The sequence below is a fragment of the Acartia tonsa genome, chromosome 3 (genome assembly GCF_053477335.1).
Source record: "Acartia tonsa isolate MP-2025a chromosome 3, ASM5347733v1, whole genome shotgun sequence".
In the NCBI taxonomy this organism is placed as follows: domain Eukaryota; kingdom Metazoa; phylum Arthropoda; class Copepoda; order Calanoida; family Acartiidae; genus Acartia; species Acartia tonsa.
This window is the reverse complement of record NC_137262.1, coordinates 18,482,822-18,509,175: the sequence shown is the minus strand read 5'-3', so window position 1 is coordinate 18,509,175 and position 26,354 is coordinate 18,482,822. Positions and strand designations below refer to the sequence as shown.

The following is a 26,354-nucleotide window of genomic DNA, read 5'->3' as shown; positions in this document are numbered from 1 at the left end:
GAATATATTTACAGGGTTTCCTGCCTTCAAAACTAACCGTTAAAAGTTATAGATTACAAATGCTGCATTATGTATTTGTTGCTTAGCCGCTAGCCTATAGGGAATCTAATGGGGATGTGTGGAAAATAGCTTAAAACCCACCCAGGAAACTCAATTTGAATCAGCAATATCCCAGATCTTTAGCTTCAGAAAAAAATATACTATTTTTTTATTATAGGATTATAAAACTGGTAGTTTATTTAGTAAGTCAATGGCAAAATATTTTTTTTAGTTACTATATTCCTGTACCTGGTTCCAAGCCATAATACAAGAAGAGAAGCTTGTAACAAATTCAATTTTAAGTATATGCTGTAAAAATTTTATACATGTACTTGTACTACAGCCATGCATATAAATCAATTTAAATAAGTTTATTTCTTTGTTAGTTTCTATGTATTAAATCTTCAATTTAAGATATTAACTTGAATAGGTTAGTAGTTATCAACATTCAACATTAAACTTATTCGATTTCAATACAAGGGAAATTGACTGTAAAACAGTTCATATGTCAAGAATATGTCAGTCAGTTTTACTTTTATCAAAGGATATATATGTATATGTAAATAGTCGACGAAAAAAAATAATGAACATGAAAACTTTATTGAACTTTCTATGTAGTAGGTATAAAAGTATATAAACACTTGCTTTAATTGTTGAAAAAATCTATAAAAATGACGTTTAATAAATAATTATTCTTATATTGTCATACACATAATATTTTATACATTAATATTAACAGAAAGGAAAGGACAATGGAGATTAATTTAATGATATTTTACTATACCTACATCTTTTAAAAATTAACAATATGTGATCACGTTATATTATTGATTTGACAAGAACAAAAATGATAATATACTATGATGAAGCTAAGCTTATTATTGACAAACAAGTAAAATCTATTTTGTTTAATAAGAGGTATTATTTAAAAGTTGCCATCGAAGAAATGGTATTATTTTACCTGATATTTACGTCGACATTATGTCGTAACTGTTGTGTTATGTCGATATAACACTAACACTAAAGTAAAGCAGGAAGTTTGTTAAAATTAGGTAGCTTATTGAAAAACATAACCTTTTAAACTGCCTATTAAAATTCTTTAAAATCAATTATACTACGAAAAAAAACCATTTATAGTGAAATAATTGTTCACAGATTATTAATGTAAATGTTAATATCTGCTCTTAATATTTGTATGGGTCAGCCCATTATTTTAATGATTGTCAATAAATCTGATATGGATCTGGTAAATTGTAACACTATCCGAGAATCTAGCGTAATTATTCTTATATCGCCCCTACGAGCAAACCTCATAGATTACAGACCCCAATCCTTAAAAGAAAGTAAACTTATTTTAAAATAGGTAGTATATTTACAAACAAAAAAAATTAATGTCAGCTAGTTCACTGGAATAAATTACTATAAGCATTCTTTTTTCATTAATTATAAAACCTTTAAACAAAAACGACTTAAATTTAGATTTTTAAAATTTTTTCTGTCTAGAGAATTATTTACAATACCTGCCAAAATTTTATTAGCAATTCTTTTCCTTGAAAAATAATGATACCTTTTTATGTGTTAAATTAATAATTGTGTCAATTTATTTAGTTTTAAATGAATTTTTAAAATGCAAATAAAATTCTTTTTTTGAGAATCGAACCCAAGGGTTGACAAATTGGCCACTAAATAGCACACTATGTCCACCAGAACTGGGCTAATTTTTGGCAAGCTTGCAACATACCAACCATTCTTAACCTCCTATAGTTTTATAGGGAAGGTTTTAGGCCACATGACTGGCCGTTTAGGGGACGTGGGATAGGAATGTGAAATGGGGTTTGAGGGGGGGATATTAAACGCATAAATTTGATTCAAGTATCCATTTTCATTCTTGGCATTCCATTTGTCACATTTGAGGCAGCTTTAATCTCATTTTTTTTACCCCAGCCACCACACCGAGATTAAATCTTATAAAGCAATACACACATATTCTAGCACACAATCAAACTTACAAACACCTACTAAACAAACAAAAACAAGAACGATTATGTCCACAAAGAGTGAAGGAATAAAAAAAAGCTTTTTTAATAAAGAATGTCTTAAAGTATAACATAAAAGAATAATGAAAATATAATGGCAAAAAGTTGTAAAACTGTTTAATTAGATAAATAATAGGATAATACTAAATTTCCCATTTTTACCAGATGTCTGCAACTCATCACTAAAAATGAAATAAAATTTTAGGCTTTTTCAAATATATAAACAACTTAGGAGGATTCAGTATTTTTTAACATAATTTGGTTATAGAGTAGCTACTAACAAGGACAAGAATGTTTTTTTTTTTTTTTAAATTCTGACTTTGATGTTTTCACCCCCTACATACACATATATATGTACATTGATACTAAAAGAGTCTATAAAACAAATATTATACATGCATTTTTTTACAGTCATTTTATGGTGTAGCTACCCTACTGTTTCCATACAGTACAACCTATTTTATGGTGTAGCTACCCTACTGTTTCCATACAGTACAACCTATTTTATGGTGTAGCTACCCTACTGTTTCCATACAGTACAACCTATTTTATGGTGTAGCTACCCTACTGTTTCCATACAGTACAACCTATTTTATGGTGTAGCTACCCTACTGTTTCCATACAGTACAACCTATTTTATGGTGTAGCTACCCTACTGTTTCCATACAGTACAACCTATTTTATGGTGTAGCTACCCTACTGTTTCCATACAGTACAACCTATTTTATGGTGTAGCTACCCTACTGTTTCCATACAGTACAACCTATTGAAGGAATGAATACATTTCTAGTTTTTCTATGATGTATGTTTATGTTATATTTTAACAGCTCCATAAACATTTTTTACAATGAAATACTTGAATAGCTGGCTAGGGCTGTGGTACAAGTAAAAGTATTTTCATAAGTAGAACACTGCAAAATTAAAGTATTTTGTTGAGAAAACAGAAAAATAATCTCGTATTTTTTCCCAACTCTTTTTATTAAGCCCATTTAAACTATATTTTTATCACTATTGTTTCGGTGTCTCCTTTAGATATCTAATTTTGCTGTAATGATAGGTCTACAATTTAAAATAGCAATGGGCAGGTTTTAGCCTTTTTTTACGGGAGTTGGTGGGACACGAAAGACCTTTAAAACCATGCTGAAAATGATGTCAGAGGAAAAGCCACCAATTTGTATTAAATTTTTTTATACAAAGTACAAATATTGTTTTTTTTTTCTCTTTATGTATCATGTCACATTCAACGATCTTTTTTATTGGTGCCTTTTTTGGAACCTAGACAAGAGAAATTTTCACTCAAAAAAAGGCACAAAGCCTTGAGTTTGATGCTTTAAAACATTACAGATATAATCAGTTTTAGCATAATATTTTAACTGCAATTTGCAAAAAGCTCATGTAGATTTTATTAAAAACACCTTTAACATTCTGCCGTTTCGTTTTATGATAAGGATCAGCAATAAGATTTTGTTAATGTGTAATATGTATCCCTGTCGTGCGCAAAATTTTGCACTGTGTGCTATTTTTAAAATTTTATGAACGCGGCATTCACGCAGAAACCATCCCTGTTGATTCTCTAGGCATTGTGTTATTTTCGACTTTGGTATTTAATAGAATTTGTCATGATGATGACTAAATATTTAAATTGCTTAATAATACTTTGTTTTGACAATACCATAGTATTAAAAAAAAAATTTTAGCAAAAATAATTGTTGCTCCTATCCCCTCTTGGCGAAGTCGTCAGTTGAAATAAACGTTATGAAAAAAACACTGGTAGTATAGACTATTGTCGATTTAACGGCAGCACCTAGGTTTTAACAAGTATTCTATAAACAGAATGGATGGATATAATTGATTGATAGGCATACATGGGCTAACTAGGAGGAGAACTTCGACATGAAATGTCTTATTTTTCCATGTCCTTATTTCTGATATTTTTGCTTATTTCATCTTCAATTTATGCAAATTTTCAGTTAGAAAGATTAAAATTCAAAAAAACATGATTTTAGTAGTTCTAAGGTCAATTTTTTGAATCATAAAAATTTCTTATATATTATAAAATAATGTTTATTTTTTCTGTAAGGAGTAAAAGTCAATTAACCCCACCATTCATACTTTGTTTTTTCTACCTTTGATTAGTTTTACATAGATTGGATATGGGAGAAAATTTCAGGATTTTGGCAATTTTTTTATGTGGAAAAATAGTTAGTCACAAAAACATATCATTTTAAGTTAGGTGGTGTTAAGTAGGGTATAAGAGAGTCCCACAGGATTAAGGTAGAACTAAAGCATTCTTATATCAACAAGCAAAATTATGTTCACACCAATAACAAAAAAAGATATAAATTTCTTTACAGGTCTCAAAAATTCCACATGAGTATATCATTACTTCTTAGAATTTCCTATCCAAATGTAAAATAATCTTTGATTATTCCACGAACCTTTTACACACCTTAATTTGTATGTAAACATATTTTCAATGCAGCTAAATTTTCCCCTTGGTTTTTCTTCATACAAAGCCCATGTATGTGTGTATGGTTTAGTTCAAATTATAAATCATGTTAAAAAACTAACCTATTATTTGAGAAACCTTTAAAAATCTTAGATATTTATACTCTAAAATTAGTCATAAATACTATAAAAAAAATTATTTTTAAAATATTAAAATAGGTTTGCTTGATTTTTTATATTGATATACTACTCTGGCGAAGCCTAAAGACTTTAGGGGCGGGGAAAGGTTCATTATTGTTGAAACCCATCCAAAGCTGGAAGTTTGTCTGAAAAGCAAAATTCAATCTCTACCGACGAATAAAACTGTTGCATTTTATCAAAAAACCTTTTTGGCTGTACAATTTAGAAAATCTAAGATATTTGTTTTTTGATTTGGGCTGAAGGCATATTTCGTGATCAGTGTTTTTATTCCTGGAATCTTTTGTGACCAATACAAACCTTTTTACACGCTGTACCAACCATGACCTGTTAAACTAGGTGAAAGTGCATTGACATACTTGTCATGTCGACTATTGGATTTTTGAAAAATTGTTTATGTTAATTGTCCAGAATTGTTTTCGTCGACATAATTACAATGATTATTTTTTCTGTTGATTTCATAAATTCGACATGGTTTAGCACGGTTTCTTTCTATTTACATTAATGTACACAATAACATCAAAAATTCATGTTATCAATAGAAAAGGGAATATCGCCTATTGTTCCATAGTAAATGGTAAAATGCTGTAATTATATCGACATAAGACTACAGTCGTAGTGTCATTAGATGTTCAAGTTATTAAGAAAAATTTTTAAGAAAAAACAATTAATGCCTTACAGAGTAGTAAATGGTTAGTTTTTAATAATTTTAAAAGATTTTTTTTAAATGCACAAAAATTGTCTAAACACATGGTTGCAGTAATTTTGCCACAAATGGTTTGCTAATGTTTTTTAATAGCAAATAAATATATGCAATTATTATGCTGTTATGACAGACAAACATGTTACACGGGATTGTTAGCCGCGCGTCAGCCACCCCTCAACCAACCACAGGGAAACTGGCTTTTCTAAAATGTCGTTACATATTCCTAATTTAGCAATCTGTCATAAGTTCAGTAAAAAAAATATAATGCAAACAGGCTTAATATTAGCGGATTATGAATGAATTACTAGATCACAGCTGCCGAGCCTTGCAATTTACCAAAGGAAATTGCAAAGATTAAAAGAAAACAAGTTTTTTTTGGGAAGGGGGGGGGATAATTTGCTACCCCAACCCCTTTATCATCTTATCACCACCATTCTTAGGAGATAAGATAAAACAAGGACAATTCTAGAATAAACTAGCGAATTGAACCAAGAAATGTAAAAGTATAGGATGTATAATCCAGACAACTATATGCATCGTGGAGATCCTTTTTGTCTGCTAACAATTGTTTTCTGTTCTTTTGTAGGGACTTGGCTGTTTTTATATTTCAAAGGCCCAAAAAAAATATTTCAAATAATTATTAATGTAAAGTTTCTTGAAAGAGGTTTTTTGATGATTTTTATGTTGCTATGAGGTGCGAACATTCTTTCAAGTTATAGAGTAGCTTTGTTACTAAAAGTGCATTTAAAAGATATTGTAAAGCCCAAAAATTGCTTACAAATTTAAAATTTGCATCTATATGCAATAAACCAAACTTACATGCAGTACGCGGAAAAAAATTATCATGTTTTTTTATTTTTATTTCAATCACATAAAGGAATTATATAACTGCTAGTTCATTATAATTAAGGGGAAGAAATGGGTGCAAAATATTTACGAACTTTTGTCCTTGCCCTCCCTGCCATTTTCTTCCTTGTTCCTGAAAATATTTTTGTAACCTTTGCGAATTCATTTTTTTGCAATTTAAAATCCAAATATTTTGTGTGTGCAATTTTGGGAAACATTATAGACTTCATTTAATCCCCAACCCCTGCAAAATCAACATTTTTTAAAATCATATACATGGTATTATTGTTTTGGAGATAGTTTGCCCCCACTAAAAAGATAAAATAAGACCATGACTTGACTAGTCAGAAGCCAAATTAGACATTTAGCAAGTTCTAAAGCTTCTGACGGACAGACATCGTTCAATTTTAGATGTACAGCAAAGTTCTCTTACACTTTGGTTATGATATTATATCGAAATTAGGCTACTGTCTTAATTCAAATGTTAATGATTATGTTATTTACAATAACGACGTAAATATCAGGCATATAGCATACAGTAAGTGTACAACATAGCTAAAATATCATGCTATTAGTTACAATGAAACTTTTGAAGCAATGCTTCTTATCATTCTTGTTTTATATGGGTTTCCCATTATAATGTAATAAATTATAATTATTTGATGATATACCGGATGACATAAGCTTTTGTGCATCAAATCAAATATTATCAAATAAAAATTTTGAATAACTAAATCAATTCTAGTGCACACGAATTTTTAATGGGGGTTATGAGCCTTTTGAGAAATTAAAGGGGGAAGGAAGCAGGCAAAAAAGACCTTAGCCTATACGAATTGAAGCACAATTTTATTGCATTTAAACTAAACTTTGATGTTGAAACAGTCATATCTCATCTTTTTATGTTTCTAATGATATTTTGTTTTGTTTAGACGACGAACTCTGAAGAATCGAGGCTATGCGGCTAGTTGCAGGCAATTAAACACTATTTTCAAATTATTTAAACATACACATTTTTAATATTCAGTCACTTTCCCCAACTTTTAAAATTAAAGTTACATTTTTATCTATTAGAATAGCGCATTTTGTTTTTAAGTATATTGAAAAACAAAACCTTTTATATACAATGAAAGCAAGAATGGTTAAATCCAAAGCAGACCTGCTCTAAATAATGTTTCGATTGAATGAAAATTATTCGTATTTAACTATAGTTTTACTTATCATTATAAGTATAATAAACATTATTATAAAACAAGAATGGACAGAAACCAAAGCAGCATAGCAGTGTACTGGTAACAAATAATGTTTACTATGTGTGGAGCAGGATCAAGAGGCTAGAGCAGAAGGATGAACTAGAATCTGAAAAGGGAAAAGAATTTGAAGATCTTGACAAGCTCCAGGTTCAAATACAAGTAAACAATTTTTATTTTAAATAGCGCAGCTACTCTATATCTTTTTGTGTCCGTACGTCGAAATAAAACAACTGAAGATAGACAAGGAGCTTGATAAAAGTCATGCTATTAAAAATAAAGAAAACATTGTAAGAAATAAAAAACTGAAAAGTACATAATTTTGTTTTACAAACATTATGCAACTTCTGTTTGAAGTAATTAAGTATAAAACTTCTTGAATTTATGTAAAATCTTTGCATAAGAACCTATATTTTAAAAGTACAAATTTCGATCGAGATAAAAAATATTTAAAAGCCTAAATTTCATCTGTCTCCCAATGCATTTACAAAGTCAAAAGTTTTGGCCTTTTTATTTTGAAATGAAACTTTGTGGCAATTTCTTGTCAATCTTTGGCACGACTCCGACATTTACCAACTCACAGCCCCTCTCCTCCCCCAACATTTTAACTATAAATGTCCCAGTTCCAAATATTGTTTACCACCACCCTCCCCCCATCCCCAAACCATTACCACCCCATGTCAACCCCTCCCTAGTCACAACATTAAGCATGTAAAATTGAGGACCCCCTCCAAGTTTGACATTTGGTTCACAAGATGGTTTGGCCTCGTTTATAGAAGCGAAGCTACTCTACAAGTAAGCAGTGTCGGTATGTCAGTATTAATTCTGTCCTCTAAGCATTAAGCTACCTTTTCTAGTTCACTTTTTTGTACAATTAATTTTCTCCTGTTCTTATTTTCTACCCTTTACCATAAACGTTTCCTTTTAATAAATCAACAATTTACCCGTTAATTCCAAAAAACTTTAAATGGACATAATCGTTCCTGATTGAGCTTTATTATACCTAAAGATTTTTGAATGACAGATATTGTAAATATTAAATAATAGACCAAATTTTTTGTGCATTCTTTCAGCGCAGCTAATCCACATTTTTTTGTTGGTATATATTCAGCGGAAGGACAATGTTCGATAAATTAACCTCCATTTTTATCTCTTTCCTGATAATGTAATAACTAAAAAAGAAATAGCTACTACAATGAACTTCCATTGACGTACTAACGAACAAAATGACATACAAGGTGTCACTAATTGACATACTATGTTATATTTTTTACTTAGGAACAGAATGTTCAGTTGAGGGAAGAAGTGGAAAGCCTTCACAGAAAATTTGATGCTCTCAAGGTAATATTATTGTTTTATAAGATCTTTAAAACAGCTAGATGATAAATGAGGATCTTTGGGCAGGTTTTAAGCTATTTTAAAAACTTTTCTTTTCTATGAAGTTAATATTTTTATATGGAAAAAATATTACTAAATGCGATACCTTTCCTTTTTTCGTTCAAGTTCTTATGAAGAGATTTACATATATGAAAAAGAGAAAAGATAATGAAAGATAATCTTATCCGAAGTTCTTTATTACTGTCTCTAGTAAATATAGGGGGCAAAAGGAGTTGCAGAATAAATTAATCATGATTGTCCTTTCTCTTCTTTGGATGCAACTGAATTTATATAATTATTAGAGCATAAATAGTTCAATTACTTAATTTTCGTAAGTTACACAGTTGTAAAATTTTCGTTTGCTAAAAACTGGGAAAAAATGATTAACTTGAAAATATTAAATCACAACTAAATTAGAGTGAAGAGCTTTGGGTAATTTGTGTAATTTATTTGCGTTTTTATTTGTTGATTATTTTCCAAACTGATGACTTTTGATAAAATCAAATAAAAAAACCCTATGAAGAAAAGATGTTCAGCCTTAATTTTTTGGTTGCGTTGCTGAATTTTTTCTCCTCATCAAGATGTAAAAATGATATATTGCATTTTAAACAAACAAGACTTTTTTTAGCTAATAAATGTCTTTTATTTTTTTTTATGGATATCATAGATTTAAACGAAAATAAAGTCAATATAAAAAAACACTAAAAAAACTCTTTACTTAACCAAACCTAAAATAGGAATAAAAAAATGTTCTTCTAAAGGTTTGATTGTGGTCCAAATGCAACCTGATGGAAAATGCCTAAAAATATTCATAAAAAAGCTCTCATTCCCCTTGGGGCTAAACATGACAATCTGTTTAACCATTGTCTTTTATAGCCTTATTAAAAATGTAATTAAAAACATTAAAAAAAAAACATTGCATAACCTCATTTTTTTCAGCGCAGCTACTCTTAAATTAAAACTTGTCCGTACTTCGCTACGTCTTCCTTATTTTTTGACAAATAATAAAAAAATAAAACCTGTTGAAATTTAAATAAGCCAACTAACAAAAATGTAATATTCATTTTTAAATTGTACAACTTTTGTGCATTTTAAAAAAAGATTTTTTTTGTCCAAAAATTTGCGCTACTCATATATTTCTTCTATGTTTCTTTCAGCATATTATAATAATAATTTTAAATTAATCACTGTACATTAAATAAGAATAGAAAATTTCCTAACTTAATTATATATGCACATGCCTTATATAAGGAGAAGCTGTACTTCTTCCAACTACCTAAATGTATATATTTGATTATCTTCTTTGATGGAGAAGGTGAGCAGGGTATCTTCTTTTTATTGTTTATCTACCAAGCCAGCCAGCATACCTAGTTTTAATAAAAATCAATCATGATCTAGTGTTTGTACATTATAATAAATAGCAGGCTTTAAACATATTTTTTTAACAAAAGAAATAAAATGCATTTTGACTTTAACAATATATAATTTTGTGAAAACTATTAAGAAAAAAGTAAAAAAATATCAATTTCATAAGGAAGGAACATTAATATTAATCCTTTTCTTTCCCTCTTTATGTGACTTGCTGCTTTGCATGAGCTTTCAAAGATGATTTTGCTGCAATTCTCCCTCCCACCCTCTATCCCTCCAAAACCTGGCCCTGTGACCCATAACTGGACCTTTGGTTGCAATAAGAATATAGCGGTGGGGTGTTAAGTTTACTTTAGTTAACTTATGTGGGTGATCTACTATTCTCAGGGAGGGATGGTACATTGGGCTGTTTATTACACTAGACCACAAAGTTTCAATACTGTTTTCTTGTTCATTGGCTTGACAATTTTTGGGATTTTTATTGAAATTTGCTTTGTTGGTTCTTTAAGTAGAGTATCCTAACGTTTCAATCACTGATTTGAATCTATAGAAAGGGTAATTTTGTGTATCATTATTACGAAAGAACATAAATTAATCGGCCATTGTGTTCTCTCTTTAGATCCCTGACTTCATCTAGGATTATTACCATTCATAATCTTAACTTACATTTTAGTTTCAGGAAATATATATTATGAAAAATAATAGAATTAACTATAAAGCGAATTTTAATTAAAAGATTAAATTAAGAATAGTCCACTGAAAGTCTGCACCAAATAAGTAGGATCAAACTAGGTTCACAACCCTATCCAAACAAAACTTTCTCTTTGCATCATCATCATAATATTTTTTAGCTACCAATACTAATTCTTTTACTTTCATCTTTATGAATTTCTAGTAGTAGAGGTACTCTATAGCCACAGCCTATTGCCCGTTCAACTGAACTTAAAATCTCTCCGACTCTCAATCAGTTTTTGATAAAAGTGGGTTGTTTGATTCTTTTAATAATTCGTAGTTCCTGTGCTACATGTAGTCACAATTTCTTTTATCTTATGTATCTTAGGATGGTTTTAGGCTATTCTAATGTGTAGACGCTAATATTAAATGTTGTATTTTATTTTAGGCGTTTGCAGCTCAGAAGAAGATTCCCCTTCCACAAGAGTTTGAAACATTTTAGATTTAATTTTAAAGGTAAGATTTTCTTTAAATATAGACAAGACAATTAAAAATTCATCTTCCCACAAGCTTTTATGTTTTTTTTTTAATTATTTGATAACTATTTTTTACCAAAAAATAAAGTCCTATTAAAAATCTTTAAAAATTTTTGAAATTTTTATTAACCCAAAGTTTATTTTTGCAAAACAAAAATATAAAATTCCTTTTAAAAACTTTGCAAGTTGATTCTTTGTTATTAAAAGTAAATCAAAAACTACATTTTTCATAAGTAGCGCAGCAGCAAGAATTTTAAATATGTTTTTTTTTATAAAAAGTACAGTAAACAGTGTTTTAATGAATAAAATAAAAAAAAACTTTGTAGAGAAAAACTAATTATTTTAAAATAAACTATAATCTATATTCAAGTCTTTTGAATAGGCCATTTTCTTGACTAGCGTCGTGTAATGGACCATCAGACGAACATACCCCATGTTATAGAGTAGCTACGCTTCTAAAATAAAATACATACACGCCACAACTTCTAAACAGGACGGACATAATCTCTGTGCTGAAATTATTTTACCAAGTCATCTTTATAAGACGGATTTACTTGAATTAAAAACTTAGTTTGTCATTTATATTTGGACATGCAGCAACAACGAGACTTTACATTTTTTAACCACCTTTTACAATCTCAAAATTTGCAAGTAACTTTAGCTTTGTGCTTATTTTAAGTAAGTTAAGGCATAAAAAACAAGATTTTAAATTTGTTTTTCATTTTCAGGTTGATTATTGAAGAGAACATGAAACGTTGAAGAAATGTACAATGTACATAATTTTTGTAGAAAAATGCAAATTGTAAATATAATAATTATGCCATTCAATGCTTTGTAATCTGTTACCTGTTTATTTCTATTCTTTAGAAAATAAAAATATTTCTTAAGGCTCTAAATTGTTTCTTTTCTAATTAAATTCATGAAATATTTTATAGTTTTTTTTAGGAAAAAAATGTAAAGAATCATAGAGATAAGATGATAAATATCGGCAACCCATCAAGATGCAGAGAGGAAGAATAAGAAATAGCTCAGCTTTCTCCATTAACCCAAGTCAATATTGTGTCAATGTTTCCAATTTGATTTTGGTTAATGGTCGAAATATGACGCAACAATCCTCATAACCATCAAAATAATGAAATGCAGATGAAAAGCAAGCTGTAAACTGGCTGGTAGTTGTAACTTCCTGTATCAAAGAGCCCTAGATAAAAAGTGTTTTGGTCATTACTTTTGAAAGGGTTGATTCGTAGATATTATTGAGGATTATGACAAGTAAATATAGTTGATTTTCTGTAAAGTAAAGGTTAATGTGTAGATTTGATTATTATTTCATCATAATGACATCATCCAAACCAAAACAAGATTTCATCATGAATTGAATTCAAACTAAAAAAAAACGTCAAGAATGAAATATTAAGAAACCAAAGAGTGAAAAATATACTATTAATTATATTATTACACACAGGCCAAATAAATCATTTGTATACTATCTTTATAAATCAATTAATTTATGAAATTTTAGTTTAGTAAATTTGTTTCTTAATAAGCAGCCAGATCAATTGTGCAAATTTATGATTTGAGAAAAAAAAGGTCTTCGGATTTTTCTTTTCCTTTTTAAGAATTCCAATTAAAAACTTCATTTTAAATAAAATAAACAATTATAATATTTTAAATTTAATACTGTATAATAGCCAATATTCAGTGATTTAATGACTGCGAGAAAGTAATTTCTTATCTTTATTTTTAATAGCCAAATCTTGAATAATTAGTATTTTTAAAAATCTTCTTTTGGTACTTAAATGTTTTCTTTACATTAAATGTGTGTCCTAATAACCTTTTGAAAAATCTTTATTTTTAAAAATGCTCAAAAAAACAGTCCTATCAATTGTGTATATATTTTTCTTTCCTTAAAATATGTGTATTCTAAATGCTGAACATCTTTCATCGACAAGAAACATTTAAAACCACCTTGTACTAAAATTATGGCTTGTTCGGGTGTTCATACGAAAACCCCAAGAAGTTTTTTAATAAACAGCACAACAAACTATTTTCTTATTATTAATATAAAGTAACATTCTTTCATTTTTAATAATACAGTTCGATTTTTTTCCATTTTCATTACAATGAAAATATCTTGAGGGTCAAGCTTTTAAAAAACATAACGTATTTAATCATACCTTTGTACAATGTACATATAGTACTTAGTAGCAACTGTCTTGCAATATCGTCCAAAAAAGAAAAAATGAACTAAGAGAAGCTAGGATCTTTACGATAATAGTTGCTGTGCCATTGACAAAATTTAAAAATTCTGCTGTTTCATATGACCACCCTAGAGGGCATTGGGTTGAAACCACAAATAGAAATGAATACAGACAAAAACCTGGTATACTTTGTCAACTTAATGGCTGCCATTGGGTTTACAAAATTCACAAAGTCGTGCTGGCAGTGCAGCTACTATATGAGATAATTGTACATTTACAATATTTGTTACACACTGTTATTAAAGTAGTAAGTTTTTTTTGTCTATAGCTTAAGATATCAATAACTACTACAATGATTGAGTTTTCCTTTTTAGAGAAGCTTCTATCTTTGAATATTGAGTACCTGGAATCTATGGGGCGCAGTCGCTTGTAGATTAGTAAATTCTTATGTTTTCTATTACAAATCCTAGTTTAGAAAATACTAACAAAATACTTTTTTGAAAATTTTTCTAATAAGAGCAATAATTAATCTATTTATATTAAATTATATGTTTGAATCAAATACTTTAGTTAAACTACAAAAGTAATTATCGTTGATATGTTTTAATATTTGAATAATAAATCTATAAAACTATATAGAATATGATTGTTTTTGTATCACCCCTTGTTTTGATGGCATCGCATTCGTTTAGACAGTGGCCATTCAGTTTTGCTATTCTTGTGTGTGTTCCTATGATCTACTATGGACTCTAGGACAAATAAAGTTTAAGGATACCCTTATTTACACAAAAAAATCATTTAATTTATAGCATCTAGCATTTAGGATCGCAACCGTTGAAATGAGAATCTTATCTATAATTCTTGCAAAAAATAACAAATAAATCGAAAATGAAATTACATATAAAAACGCTTCATTTAACATTTTTGGGAAATCTTGTTCGATATTAAGATTAAACATTATTGATAAAAAAAATCAAATTAACTGCCAAACAGGGTTGCTAGAAACTATGATTCTACGCTCAGTGATATCTTGCTTAGGTGCTACATCCGACTTTCTTTGTCTGGAAGCATAGCGTGTTGAAGAATACAGATAAGGGAAAGATAGATTCCTAGCTATTAACTGAACATGATCATTATAAATGAAAAGGTTCCATGGTTCAGGTCCATACAAAAATTATTTTCAACAATTTTTAAACTTTAGATACATTGGCGTTCGGAAGATGGGTGTCAACTTTCCCCTTATTATTGAAACTGTTTTTAAAAATTAGATGTCATCATTAAAATACAATTCAGTGGCAAAATATCTTAAAATCATTGGCTTTTTAACGACAAATTCCATTTTTTTTATTTCAATACTACTTTTGGGTCAATACCACACAAAATATAAAAGTATTATAGGTAACATGTCTAACTAATTTGTACAAATAAAATACGATTTCTGTGTCCAAAACAACCATTACCTATCCTTCGACTAAGTAGTAACATTAAAATACATTATTCTTTTCCCAAATTTAAATTTTGAAACATTACTATCTAATTATAAGAAAGTATAAACAAGGATGATAATATCCATTTAAGTGAAAAATATAAAAATTTCAAAAATTTAAATGAAAATGCGAATAAACGGACGGGAAAAGTTTGTTTCCTCTTTAGACATGGTAATTTAGGTAATTTCAAAAGCTAATTTTACATTTAAAAAAAAACGAATAAATGGTTAACGGTGGGAAGTAGAATCTACACAAAAATTGTTTTTATAAAGAAGCTGAGTATTAAAACATAAAAATTTAACTGTCTCTCGTGAATAAAACAAGAAACTCGTGTTTTCCCGAAAACTTTTTTAACGAACATATAGATTTATGGAACAGCTTTGCTACAATAAAGAGATTGATATATCCAGTCGTCCAATTAGATGCCACTGATTTCAATTAAACACTTACAACACAAAGAAGCTAAGTAATGCTTAATTCAATTTCTGTTGGAAAAATTAATGAAATGTGAAGCGTACAGCCTTCTCTCTGCACTGGCTCTACAGGTCAGAATGTCCAAGCAACCTTAACACACGTGCAGTCATATCACCACGGAACTATTCAGTCAGTGGTAATCAATTGGGATTAATAACAAGAACAATATTGTAATTAAGTAGCACCGCATACAATAATGTAGTAGTATTTAAAAATCGGATTTACTTTAGAGAGTTTGTCTCAATCATTTCCTTTTACTATTTCTATCAATTTTTTTTCAAACAATAAATAAAATTTATGATCTAATAAATATAGTTGAAAATGATTTTTAAATGGGAAAATTTTCACCTACCCTTAACCTTACTTGAGACCTTTCATTATAGGCGTTAAATTTAATGGGCTTATCAACCCCCTGCCATGTAACCAACACTTTTTTGGTAATATCCTTTAAACAGGACATGAACCCCTCCCCCTTATATACACCTTTTGACGGGGCACTAATCCTGGGGTCTTTTCTAGCCCTTGCTTAACAAAATATAACCTGATCAAAAAGCATATGTATAGTATCAGAATTATCATTCCCATATAAACAACCCCTTAAATAGTGGATGTAAATATTCATTTATTTCCCTGGTATCTCATTTATATCCCTGGTATGATTTTAGAAGATTTTTAATTTTTTTTGGAAGATTTTTGAATTTTTATTAATTACTAAAAGAAAGAAAAATTATACCAGGGAAATAAATGAAATTTAAAAACCAAAATTAAACCCCATTTTACTAGCATAAAAATGAGTTTTTGTTTAAATGAGAATGATATTCCTGTCCAGTTTTTTGTTTAGGAATGAATATTTCTTACCCTCGTGAATAAATGATGACCTATCGGTCCATCATTTATTCCCTCGGGTAAGAAATATTCATTCCTAAACAAAAAACTGGACAGGAATACCCCATTCCCATATAAACAACCCCTTAAATAGTGGATGTAAATATTCATTTATTTCCCTGGTATCTCATTTATATCCCTGGTATGATTTTAGAAGATTTTTAATTTTTTTTGGAAGATTTTATAATTTTTATTTATTAAAAGAAACTTGATATCAGGGTTATTAATGATCATAGCCGGGAAATAAATGAAAATTAAAAACCAAAATTAAACCACATTTTAGCATAAAAAAATGAGTTTTTTGTTTAAATGAGAATGATATTCCTGTCCAGTTTTTTTGTTTAGGAATGAATATTTCTTACCCTCGTGAATAAATGATGACCTATCGGTCCATCATTTATTCCCTCGGGTAAGAAATATTCATTCCTAAACAAAAAACTGGACAGGAATACCCCATTTTTCTTTTTTCGAAAGTTTAAACTAGGTGAGTGGGGGGGGAGAGGTTGTAGGTGAACTGTAAAGAATATTAGGGATACTACTAATTTTTTTGGTCACAAACAATTTTAAGTCAAAACTGGGGCAATTTATAAATTTTTCATTTCTATTCTACTTTCTCACAAGTTATAATTTTATGTCCTTAATTTTACATTCAACTTTGACTGACAATAAAATTATAACAAGAACAAATATTTCAATTAATGGCGTATCATTAACAAGGCTTAGGAGATTGAAATGACTTTTTTTTTGTAGACTAATAACATTTTTTGGTCAGGTCTCCAAGATCTTGCTAAATCATTTATGTTGAAAGGCTTTATGTAAGTACTGAGCAGGTTTTCAAATATTTTCCCAAGGCGCAGCCACTGGTATTTCAAAATTATAACATTGATTAAAAAAAATAATTATAAAAAAAACATAAAATTACCATTTTATGAATTTTTTAACATGTTGCAAAGTAAGAACTATGTAAGTTTGATACATCACCGACCAATCCAAATCAACCCCTTTTTACCATGGCTAAAGAAATCCACAAAACCAATTCTAAAACAAGTATAATGTCATCTCTGAAAGCGAAGCTCAAGAAATCAGACAGTTGGACAAACGAACATTAAAAGTTATAGACTGTCATTGATGTCAATATTAAAGAAAAGGAATATTCTTTGATATATGAGCAAAAATTTGAAGTTAATTATATTAAATTACAGAATCTGGACATACATTTATGGCGAAAATATAGACATTTTACTCTCAAAACTTTATTCGTAATCGTCCCATTATCAGAGCTATCCGTTGTAGACGGACAGACCAAATTTAATACTGAAATGCTTCGCTTTGGAAAAAAAAAGTTACATTGGTCATTAAATGGCCTGTTTTGATTGATTTAAAGCATTTCCAGATAGACTGGTGAATTGAAAGCATTGATTTTAGATTATTCTGGCCCACAAGAACTGAATTGGTTTTAGGGTTATTATTCAATATATAAAAGCCGCGAAAAACTGTTGGAAAAATGGACGAATAAAATGTCAATAATTTGAAGAGTGACAATTAAATGTATCCTGAAAGAGCTCAACATAATGACAACATAAGTATTTAGTTGTATTGTCATTGGAAGGTCGATATTTTGTCAGCCATTACCACTTTTTATCAAAACCCTAAAGACTAGGATTTTTTGGAACAAACATTGAAAGGCTTTTTTGTAGTTGTAAGAAGACTACATTTGAATCGAATATTCATAGAGTAGATGCGCGTCTACCCTATACTATACAGAATTAAAAAGAAATAAAGGTGCTTTTCTTCATAGTGCCTAGGGATCTCCGAACCCCCCCCCCCTTATTTTAAAAATAGATTGAAAATAAGAGGAAGTAGTGTAGTTCTTAATGCGTTATGACCTAACCCTGCGGACCTACCCTTTACCCAATATAACCTAACCTTACCTAAAGTAAAACAGATAAACACGAAAAATAACAATCCTTTTATTTTCATTATTTTTTTGAAAATAAGCGGGGGGTTCTTTGATCAACTATTTCTTTGAGGAAAACCGCCTAAATGAAGTTTATATTGTAGCATGACTGGTGTGTATCGCCAGGCTAATGAATCAATTGATAAGTTTACTCTGAAAACATGTAATTATACTCTGAAACTCAATTCAAATATATCCCTATATGGAGTCCATTCCCATATAGAACATACATACACATCTTCTCATCGTTTCAGTAGCGCAGCTACTCTATAACTGAGGTATGTCCGACCGCCAATATGCTCAACATTTTACTGTGATCCACTTAAAATGAATATTTGAATTTGAATTATATAATTTAAAGTTGAAAGCATTGATACTTAATTATTTTTAGAATTTGTACATTTGTACTTTACTATCTGATGCTGTGATGCATATGCAACTAATTAACCTTGTTAAGGTGTGTGTGTGTGTGTTTTTGCGTGTGTGTGTGTTTTTAAGATATATAAGTTTAATACTTAAAAATTAAATCTAGGCCGTTTTATTGATAAAATGACAAATTTGAGGAAATGTCATAATTAAAGAAAAGCCTTACTTTTAAGAATTGATGTCATTTACAGCAAAAGAGTTTCTGAGGAGTAAGTTGCAATTCTTTTTACCAAAGCTTATATAAAAATTCCATGTAAACTTTGGATAGGATTTGGTTTTGACTATTTTCCAGTTGGTAGAAATGAGTCTTAACCAATTCTCTCAAAATATTAAAAATAGAAGGGAACACATTTTTCTGCCCTTACAATGAAAAAAGAAGCAAACAATAAGAAAAAAGTTAATTTGTAAGACATATCATTTAAGAAATAGACAAAATATGGATTAATATTCAGGCAAACCTCCCCTAACTTCCCACAATCCCAATAGAGTACCTCAACATTTGGTCATGTTAAAAAACAAAAACCTTCTTTTTATAATTCAAAGGATATCCTATATAAGAGAAAAACATACAACCATCCCCTCTTATTTTTAATTCATTAAAAATTAAAGGGGAGGGATCAAATCTCAATAGGCTCTTTGAGGGAAAGCGCCGAATCTTATTTATTTTGAAATATCTTTTTTATACTATGGTCAGTTTTGTGTTCTTGAACATGACCCAATCCTAAGGCACTTGCACAATTATTGAAACTCATTCTTATCAAAACTTAAAATTAATTTGTAAAATGAGTTTCAACAAAAAATCTGTTGGATTGATTTCCTTTTTTTGATAAATTATTATTAATTTCATCACAAAATGAAGGAAAAGAAATAATTATGTTTCTTTGATAACAATTAGTGGGTGCACGGGATTTTTAAAGAGCGAAGCGCCACGAAAAACTTAACATCATTTAAATTGACTGGTCTCAAGGTTTTTAACGGTTTCAAGGTTTTAAAGGTTTCAAAGGTTTTTTAAAAAGCGAAGCGCCACGAAAAGCTTAACGACATCATTTAAATTGACTGGTCTCAAAGTTTCAAAAGTTTCAAGGTTTCAAAGGTTTCAAAGGTTTTAGGGGGATAATCTAATGTATTTTGAAAAATATTTTGAGGGGTTAAAATACGAGTTTTCAAAGTTTAAGAGGATATACACCCCCTTATCTTCCCCTCCCCTTGGACGTTTATGACTTGTTTTTATTATCATAAATGTTTAATTGGATGCAAAGTGGGTTTGTGTGAAGAAACATAAATTGAAACAATAAAGAGGTGTGTTCAGGTCAACCTCCCCCGCCCCCTAAAAAATTTGGTATTTAACAGGTTGCAAAATGTTAACTCCCACACATATTCTCCACTTACACACCCCTGATTAAGTACTTATTACATAAGGAATTATGCTTGAAATTACTAATAGCTGTGACTGAATGTTTTTTTTGTTGTAAAAATATTTTTAACCTTGGAATTTAAAGCGACAAAAACATTCGTTCACCCTTTTCTGTAACTCTTAGGTTATGATACAATTTTGCATATCTTTTTATAATAGAATTTATTATTGTAATTTTTGAAATATTATAATCTCGCATACCACTGAGATGTTTTAGCTGGTTTTAGGCTATTTGAAGTTTTAGTTTTAGGTCAAAGAAATGAAGTACAAGGAAAACAAGAGCAAGAGATAATTTTCATTATAAAAATATAAATGTAAAAGAATAGAGCTCTATCAGGCATGGTAAAAAATCCGTAAAATATATTCTTTTCTTTCATTAGCATTGGTCTGACTATTTTTTTTTATTTTTTTTATGGATCTTAAGATGCTTTTAAAAAAAGAGACCACTGCTTTTTAGTAACCTAACCATTTCACAGAGTGTAAAATATAATTTGGTGTGGAGTTCATGTAAAGTCATGGTTCTAAAAAATTTGCAATTTCAGGAATAGTAAACCCAGAATGTTTGTGCCACGTCACCCAGGTGCGCGGATCTGGCCCATAAAATTTCTGGAATAATAAACCCAGAATGTTTGTGCCACGTCACCCAGGTGCGCGGATCTGGCTCATAAAATTTCTGGAATAATAAACCCAGAATGTTTGTACCACGTCACCCAGATGCGCGGATCTGGGCTATAAAATTTCAGGAATAATAAACCCAGAATGTTTGTCCCACGTCACCCAGATGCGCGGATCTGGGCTATAAAATTTCAGGAATAATAAACCCAGAATGTTTGTGCCATGTCACCCAGGTGTGTAGATCTGAAATTTGAGGAATAATAAACCCAGAATGTTTGTGCCACGTCACCCAGGTGCGCGGATCTGGGTTATCAAATTTCAGGAATATTAAACCCAGAATTTTTTTGCTATGTCACCCAGGTGTGTGGATCTGAAATTTGAGGAATAGTAATTCCAGAATGTTTGTGCCACGTCACCCAGGTGCGCAGATCTGGCTCATCAAATTTCTGGAATTATAAACCCAGCCACTTTTAAGTTATTGCAGCCAGTCGACACTGAAGCAAACTGATCACTAATCAGCCGGGAAAAAATCAATATCTAATCAAAACGTAAATATTTTTGGTTTTAGCAGGAAACAATCAAACAAAATGAGCAGGTACAACTATGTCAACAAAGCATCCAGCCGCCACTATTGATTTAACCCCATTGATTAGAATTAGATCAAATAAAACTATTTTTAAAAATCTCAAGGGTCCGAACCTCTGACTTTACATAACCAAGCCATCTCTGCAACAATTCAAATTAATTTTTTACTTATTTTTAACAAAAAAAACGTGTTTTTTTTAAAGTTATACATTACAGTAATTTTACTGTACTCTAGTTGACAGTTTTCTTTTAGACTGCTGTATTTTTTTAAAGTTAATAGTGCAGCTTAAAATATCTTTAAGCAAAACGTTTTAAGACATTACAATTAAGAAGTTAAATGTTTATCAGAGCTATTTGACGTACTGACATACACTAGTTATAGAGTATCTGTGCTACCAAAAAAAGTAGGAGGCATATTGGATCTGGTATTTAATTGATAATTTCTAATTATGGTCAACATAATTTGTTTTCAATTAAGAGTTACTCAAAGCCTCCACATAAATATTTTGCATGCATAGATACTCTGCCACATATTTATTATGTTATTTGCTTTTTATTTTACTAATGGCTTTGTCCATACAATCTAGATGGCTGTCTTATCCATAAATTGCATAGCCAACAAAATAGAATTACCCATTTTTTTTTTTATTTTGGTGGGTTACTTTACTACCCAAAAATAGCCTAAAACCTATAAATAACCTGTAATAACTTAGGTAAAGCTTCCTTTTAAGTAAACACAAGACGCATAAAAAATAGTTGTTCTACTTTTCCTTTCTTTTTTTTTTTGGGGGGGGGTAGGTAGTTGTAGCTGAAAATATGAATAGACTTATGTTCTGCTTTCCTCAAAAGCGTGGATATGTCAGTGTAGAGATCTTATGAACAACAGACATAACCTCAAAATATATATGTATTTAAATATCAATTTTGCAAAAAGATAAAGAACTGCAGTTGAATAGTTAAATGTAAAACATTAAATTAAATTGAAATTGTGTATGTTCAATTTTATATTTAGATTTACCTTGTACAATATTAACACTAAAACCAAATTCTTAATAGATACTAAAAGATATGCATGCTTAGCAAAGGTCTCTGCAAAACCTAGAAGCTTTATGTTGACATCAAAATTCTATGAATTGTGGCAAAAAAAACAGTCCGTATGATTAGAATATGACTGATATTTACGTCGACATTAAGACAATAATAATAGTTATCCCCATTATCCGAATATTCTTATATAAAAGTAACAGGATGTTTGTGTATCTGTACCGAAGGATCTCGCTAAACCACTGAACCGATATTGTTTTCCTTTACAATGTAGCATCTTATAGGAAGCTAGAAAGATTATAACCATTTGGGAGGAGAATACAACCACCCTCCCGAGATAAATCACTAATAGAAAAAATGACCACCACCCCCCAATTAACATCTTTCTTTTCAAGGCTAAATATGTCTACTAAAGGATACGATTGCAGCCGCTAGTGTAAAGTATTACCGAATTTCTTAAATAATTTGATTATAGCAGAGCAACAGATTAACAGGGGCACTTGGCTAAAAAAGTTCAATTTTAGGCATTCGTATCTGCAACTCTAATCATTATTGCAAATCTTGCATGAAGAAGAATATAGTTTATACAGGGTGTTACAACATTTAGGAAGCTGAAAATATACCTATGGTTATTAATAAGGTGTGCTAGGGTGTTTTTTACACCCACAAACCTTAAAACCCATAATTTTACCTCCAGAAATTTTTAAAAATAAATTAGATTACTTCCCAACCCTAAAATTTTTCAGAAACCCCTCATTTGACCCCCCTATAAATATAAAGCTTGGACGCCCCTTCGTCCCTGTTACCAATACCAATAGTTTTAGAGTTACCTGACCATAAGAACAAAACATTATTACCCTACTGATTGTACAATATCAGTGTTCCTAACTTTCAGAATTCCATTTATCTAAATTATCACAAGTTACTTTTTACGTCCCTTTGTCCGTCAGTCGATTAGTACTGCATTGGAATACATCACATTTTTATATGATAATTATGTTTTTGCTAATCTGATGTAAAAGATAGATTGCTGAAAAAAATATGAAACTTCAGTTACACCCTGTACAATATAGTAGTCATAAAACTCAACATTTCTGAGAGCGAGACTAACACTAACAGCTCATAAGCGATTCATCCGTAATATTCAATACAGAAGAACAAGGCCACGTATAGTTATAACACGAAAATATGATATAAAATAACAAATGAATTTAAAAATAACATCAATATAAAAATAAAGTTTAAGTATGATACAATTATTTGACATAATTATCATGCATTAACATTTATTTCATTATAAATTATGAAAGAAACGCTAGTATCTTTAAAACTAACGTAGTTACTAGTTGTTTTGACCCCTCCTTTTTTTGTGGTCGGGGGTTTGTTGTGTGAAAATTTTCTAGTTTAGTATGTAAGCAAGGGTTGGTTAAAGGGAAATGCATTTAAGAGATTTTAAAAGGATTTTCAAAATTATCAAAAATAAAAATACCAAGAAAAAGTGGTCACATTGCAGATAGAATTTAATTTGGGTTAGACATAATCCAAAGGTATTCAAAATAGTAAAAGATACCATACATAGTTAGTTACATAAATACATATTTTAGAGGCAGGGAGGTTAATATTTTTAGAACACGCTATACGTGTAAAAATCACAATGCCAAAGAAATAGAACGTTATAAAGTGAAAGGAAGAAAGAGGTGAGATTTTGATCAAGATAGTTATGGTTAATAAATATATAATAAATAATTATAGAGGGAGGGAGGGGACAATGTCATGTCGGTAAAATAAATACCACCTAAACTTAAATATCCCCTTTAACCCTTAACGGTCGGGGGGGGGGGGGGGGGGGCGTTGAACGCCCCCCCCCATCCGGTTTTTTCTATCTCATTTTCTGTGTGTGAAAGATAAAGAGTCGAAACTGCTTGACTTTTTAAGTGTGGGTATGAGACATAACTGAGAGTTGAAATTTTTTGAATATCTCCATCCTGACGGGCACAGGATGCCAGCAAACCTGGCAGGGTCATCCAGGTAAAGAGCAAAAATATTTTTTTGACTTAAACAAAGCATTTTATCTTACCAAAATACTAAAATATCCTCTAGTAGTACATCCTCATATTAAATACAGGTGTTCAAGTCAATTTTAGGTTCCAGGTATGATCCTGCAGCTCCTGATCCTCCAGGTCTCCAGAAATCTTTAAAAGGCTCCTGTGGCCGCAATTTTTGACTTAGAGACTTCAAATTTCAAACTTAAGCTTATCTTACATGTCTACATAATGTATTAATATTTCATAAATATCCGCCGCCGTTTTCCCGCCGACCGCCGACTGCGGCGGCTGGCAGCTGCTAAGTACAGCTGTGGCCGCTGAAATTATATTTTGATATTTCAAATATAAAATTTACATAAAGATAAACATTTTCTGCAAAAAAAATTTTATTCTAGCTTCAAAAATAAAAAAATTACAGCCGTTTGAAATTTATAAGTAAAAAAGGACCTAAAAACAAAGGTTGTTAAATAAAAGGGTGAAGGAAGCGAAAATTGACCTTGACTTACTTAAAGGTCGGAAATTCATCATAACACAGGGGACTTGCACAAAAATTTTTAGCCCTCTAGCTCTAATAGGAACTGAGATAAGGTGCGGCAAGGGGCCCGACTGTAAGGGGTTAAGTCATTATAAAGAAAGATGATAGCATCAAAAAAGAAAATTTTCAAAATTAAAGAAACAGAATATTTTTCTATTATGGCTCCGAATTCTATTCATTTCCGTTTGAGCAAACAGAACAGGAATTAATCTTGTAATATTTCATATGAAGCTGAATGTTGTTTTAATTGACTTAGAGCTGTTACAAGGTTCTGTAACAAATTCATTTTGTCTTAAAAATCACCTCTAATAATATCAACTGTAAATAATGTCAAAATAAACAAAATGTGTAAATATGACCACATGAAACTAAATTATCGTTTCAGTAATTTTCATGCAAGGTTTGAAATCGATAGAACGTGTCCAATAATCCTATACTACAATAAAAACTATCCGTTACTCCTTACGGACATTCTAAATTTAAAAATGATTCAATTTTAAGTATTGTAGCACTCTTCTTTACTTTCCAACTTCTAGTCCCTTATTTTGTAAAAGCTCGAACCATCAATATGATGTAAAAAAAACACCAGGGAGGGGGAGTACAAGAACGATAAGACAAATATACCCCCCCCCACACTCTTCAAAATATCAACATCTATCAAAAGCATTTACATTAAATTTCTTACAGTTGGGGAGTTGAATCCATTTTTATAGAAGCAGAAATATAATCTATGATTACGGTTTTGACTCTCTAAAAAACGTAATCTACCATTCCACTTTTCCCTTCCTTGGTGATGATATCATCAACGCTGATATGATTTTTGTAATCTACCATTCCAATTTTGCCTCTCTTGGTGATGATATCACCAATGCCGATACGATTTTTGAAATGTACCATTCCACTTTCAAGAGAGGCAAAACTGGAATGGTGGTTTACACTTTTAACATCGACATAATTGAAATCATACATACTATTTTTAAATTATGTTAATCGTAGGAATGTATAAAATACTATTTATAATTAAAAAATTTTTATGTAAAATAAACATAATAATAACTAGAATATACCATTACTTTTATGTCGATTTATATAATTATATAAGGAAATCAATGTTTATGAATACGCTGATATGTAAACATAAATGTACCATTCCAGTTTCGCCTCTATTGAAAGTGGAATGGTACATGTCAAAAATCGTATCGGCGTTGATGATATC

General features: G+C 30.1%; 1 protein-coding gene across 1 annotated transcript in view; it reads left to right on the top strand.

Moving 5' to 3' along the window:
* Positions 1 to 12,363, top strand: part of LOC145313565 (transcription factor MafF-like) — a 129,333-nt gene extending 116,970 nt beyond the window's left edge. Inside the window, exons 8-12 of the mRNA XM_080153023.1 lie at positions 7,203 to 7,244; positions 7,595 to 7,682; positions 8,799 to 8,861; positions 11,386 to 11,453; positions 12,202 to 12,363. Coding sequence (XP_080009149.1) covers positions 7,203 to 7,244; positions 7,595 to 7,682; positions 8,799 to 8,861; positions 11,386 to 11,439 — 247 coding nt within the window. The 3' untranslated portion in view covers positions 11,440 to 11,453; positions 12,202 to 12,363. The remainder of the gene's footprint in view (positions 1 to 7,202; positions 7,245 to 7,594; positions 7,683 to 8,798; positions 8,862 to 11,385; positions 11,454 to 12,201) is intronic.
* The last annotated feature ends 13,991 nt before the right edge of the window (positions 12,364 to 26,354 follow it).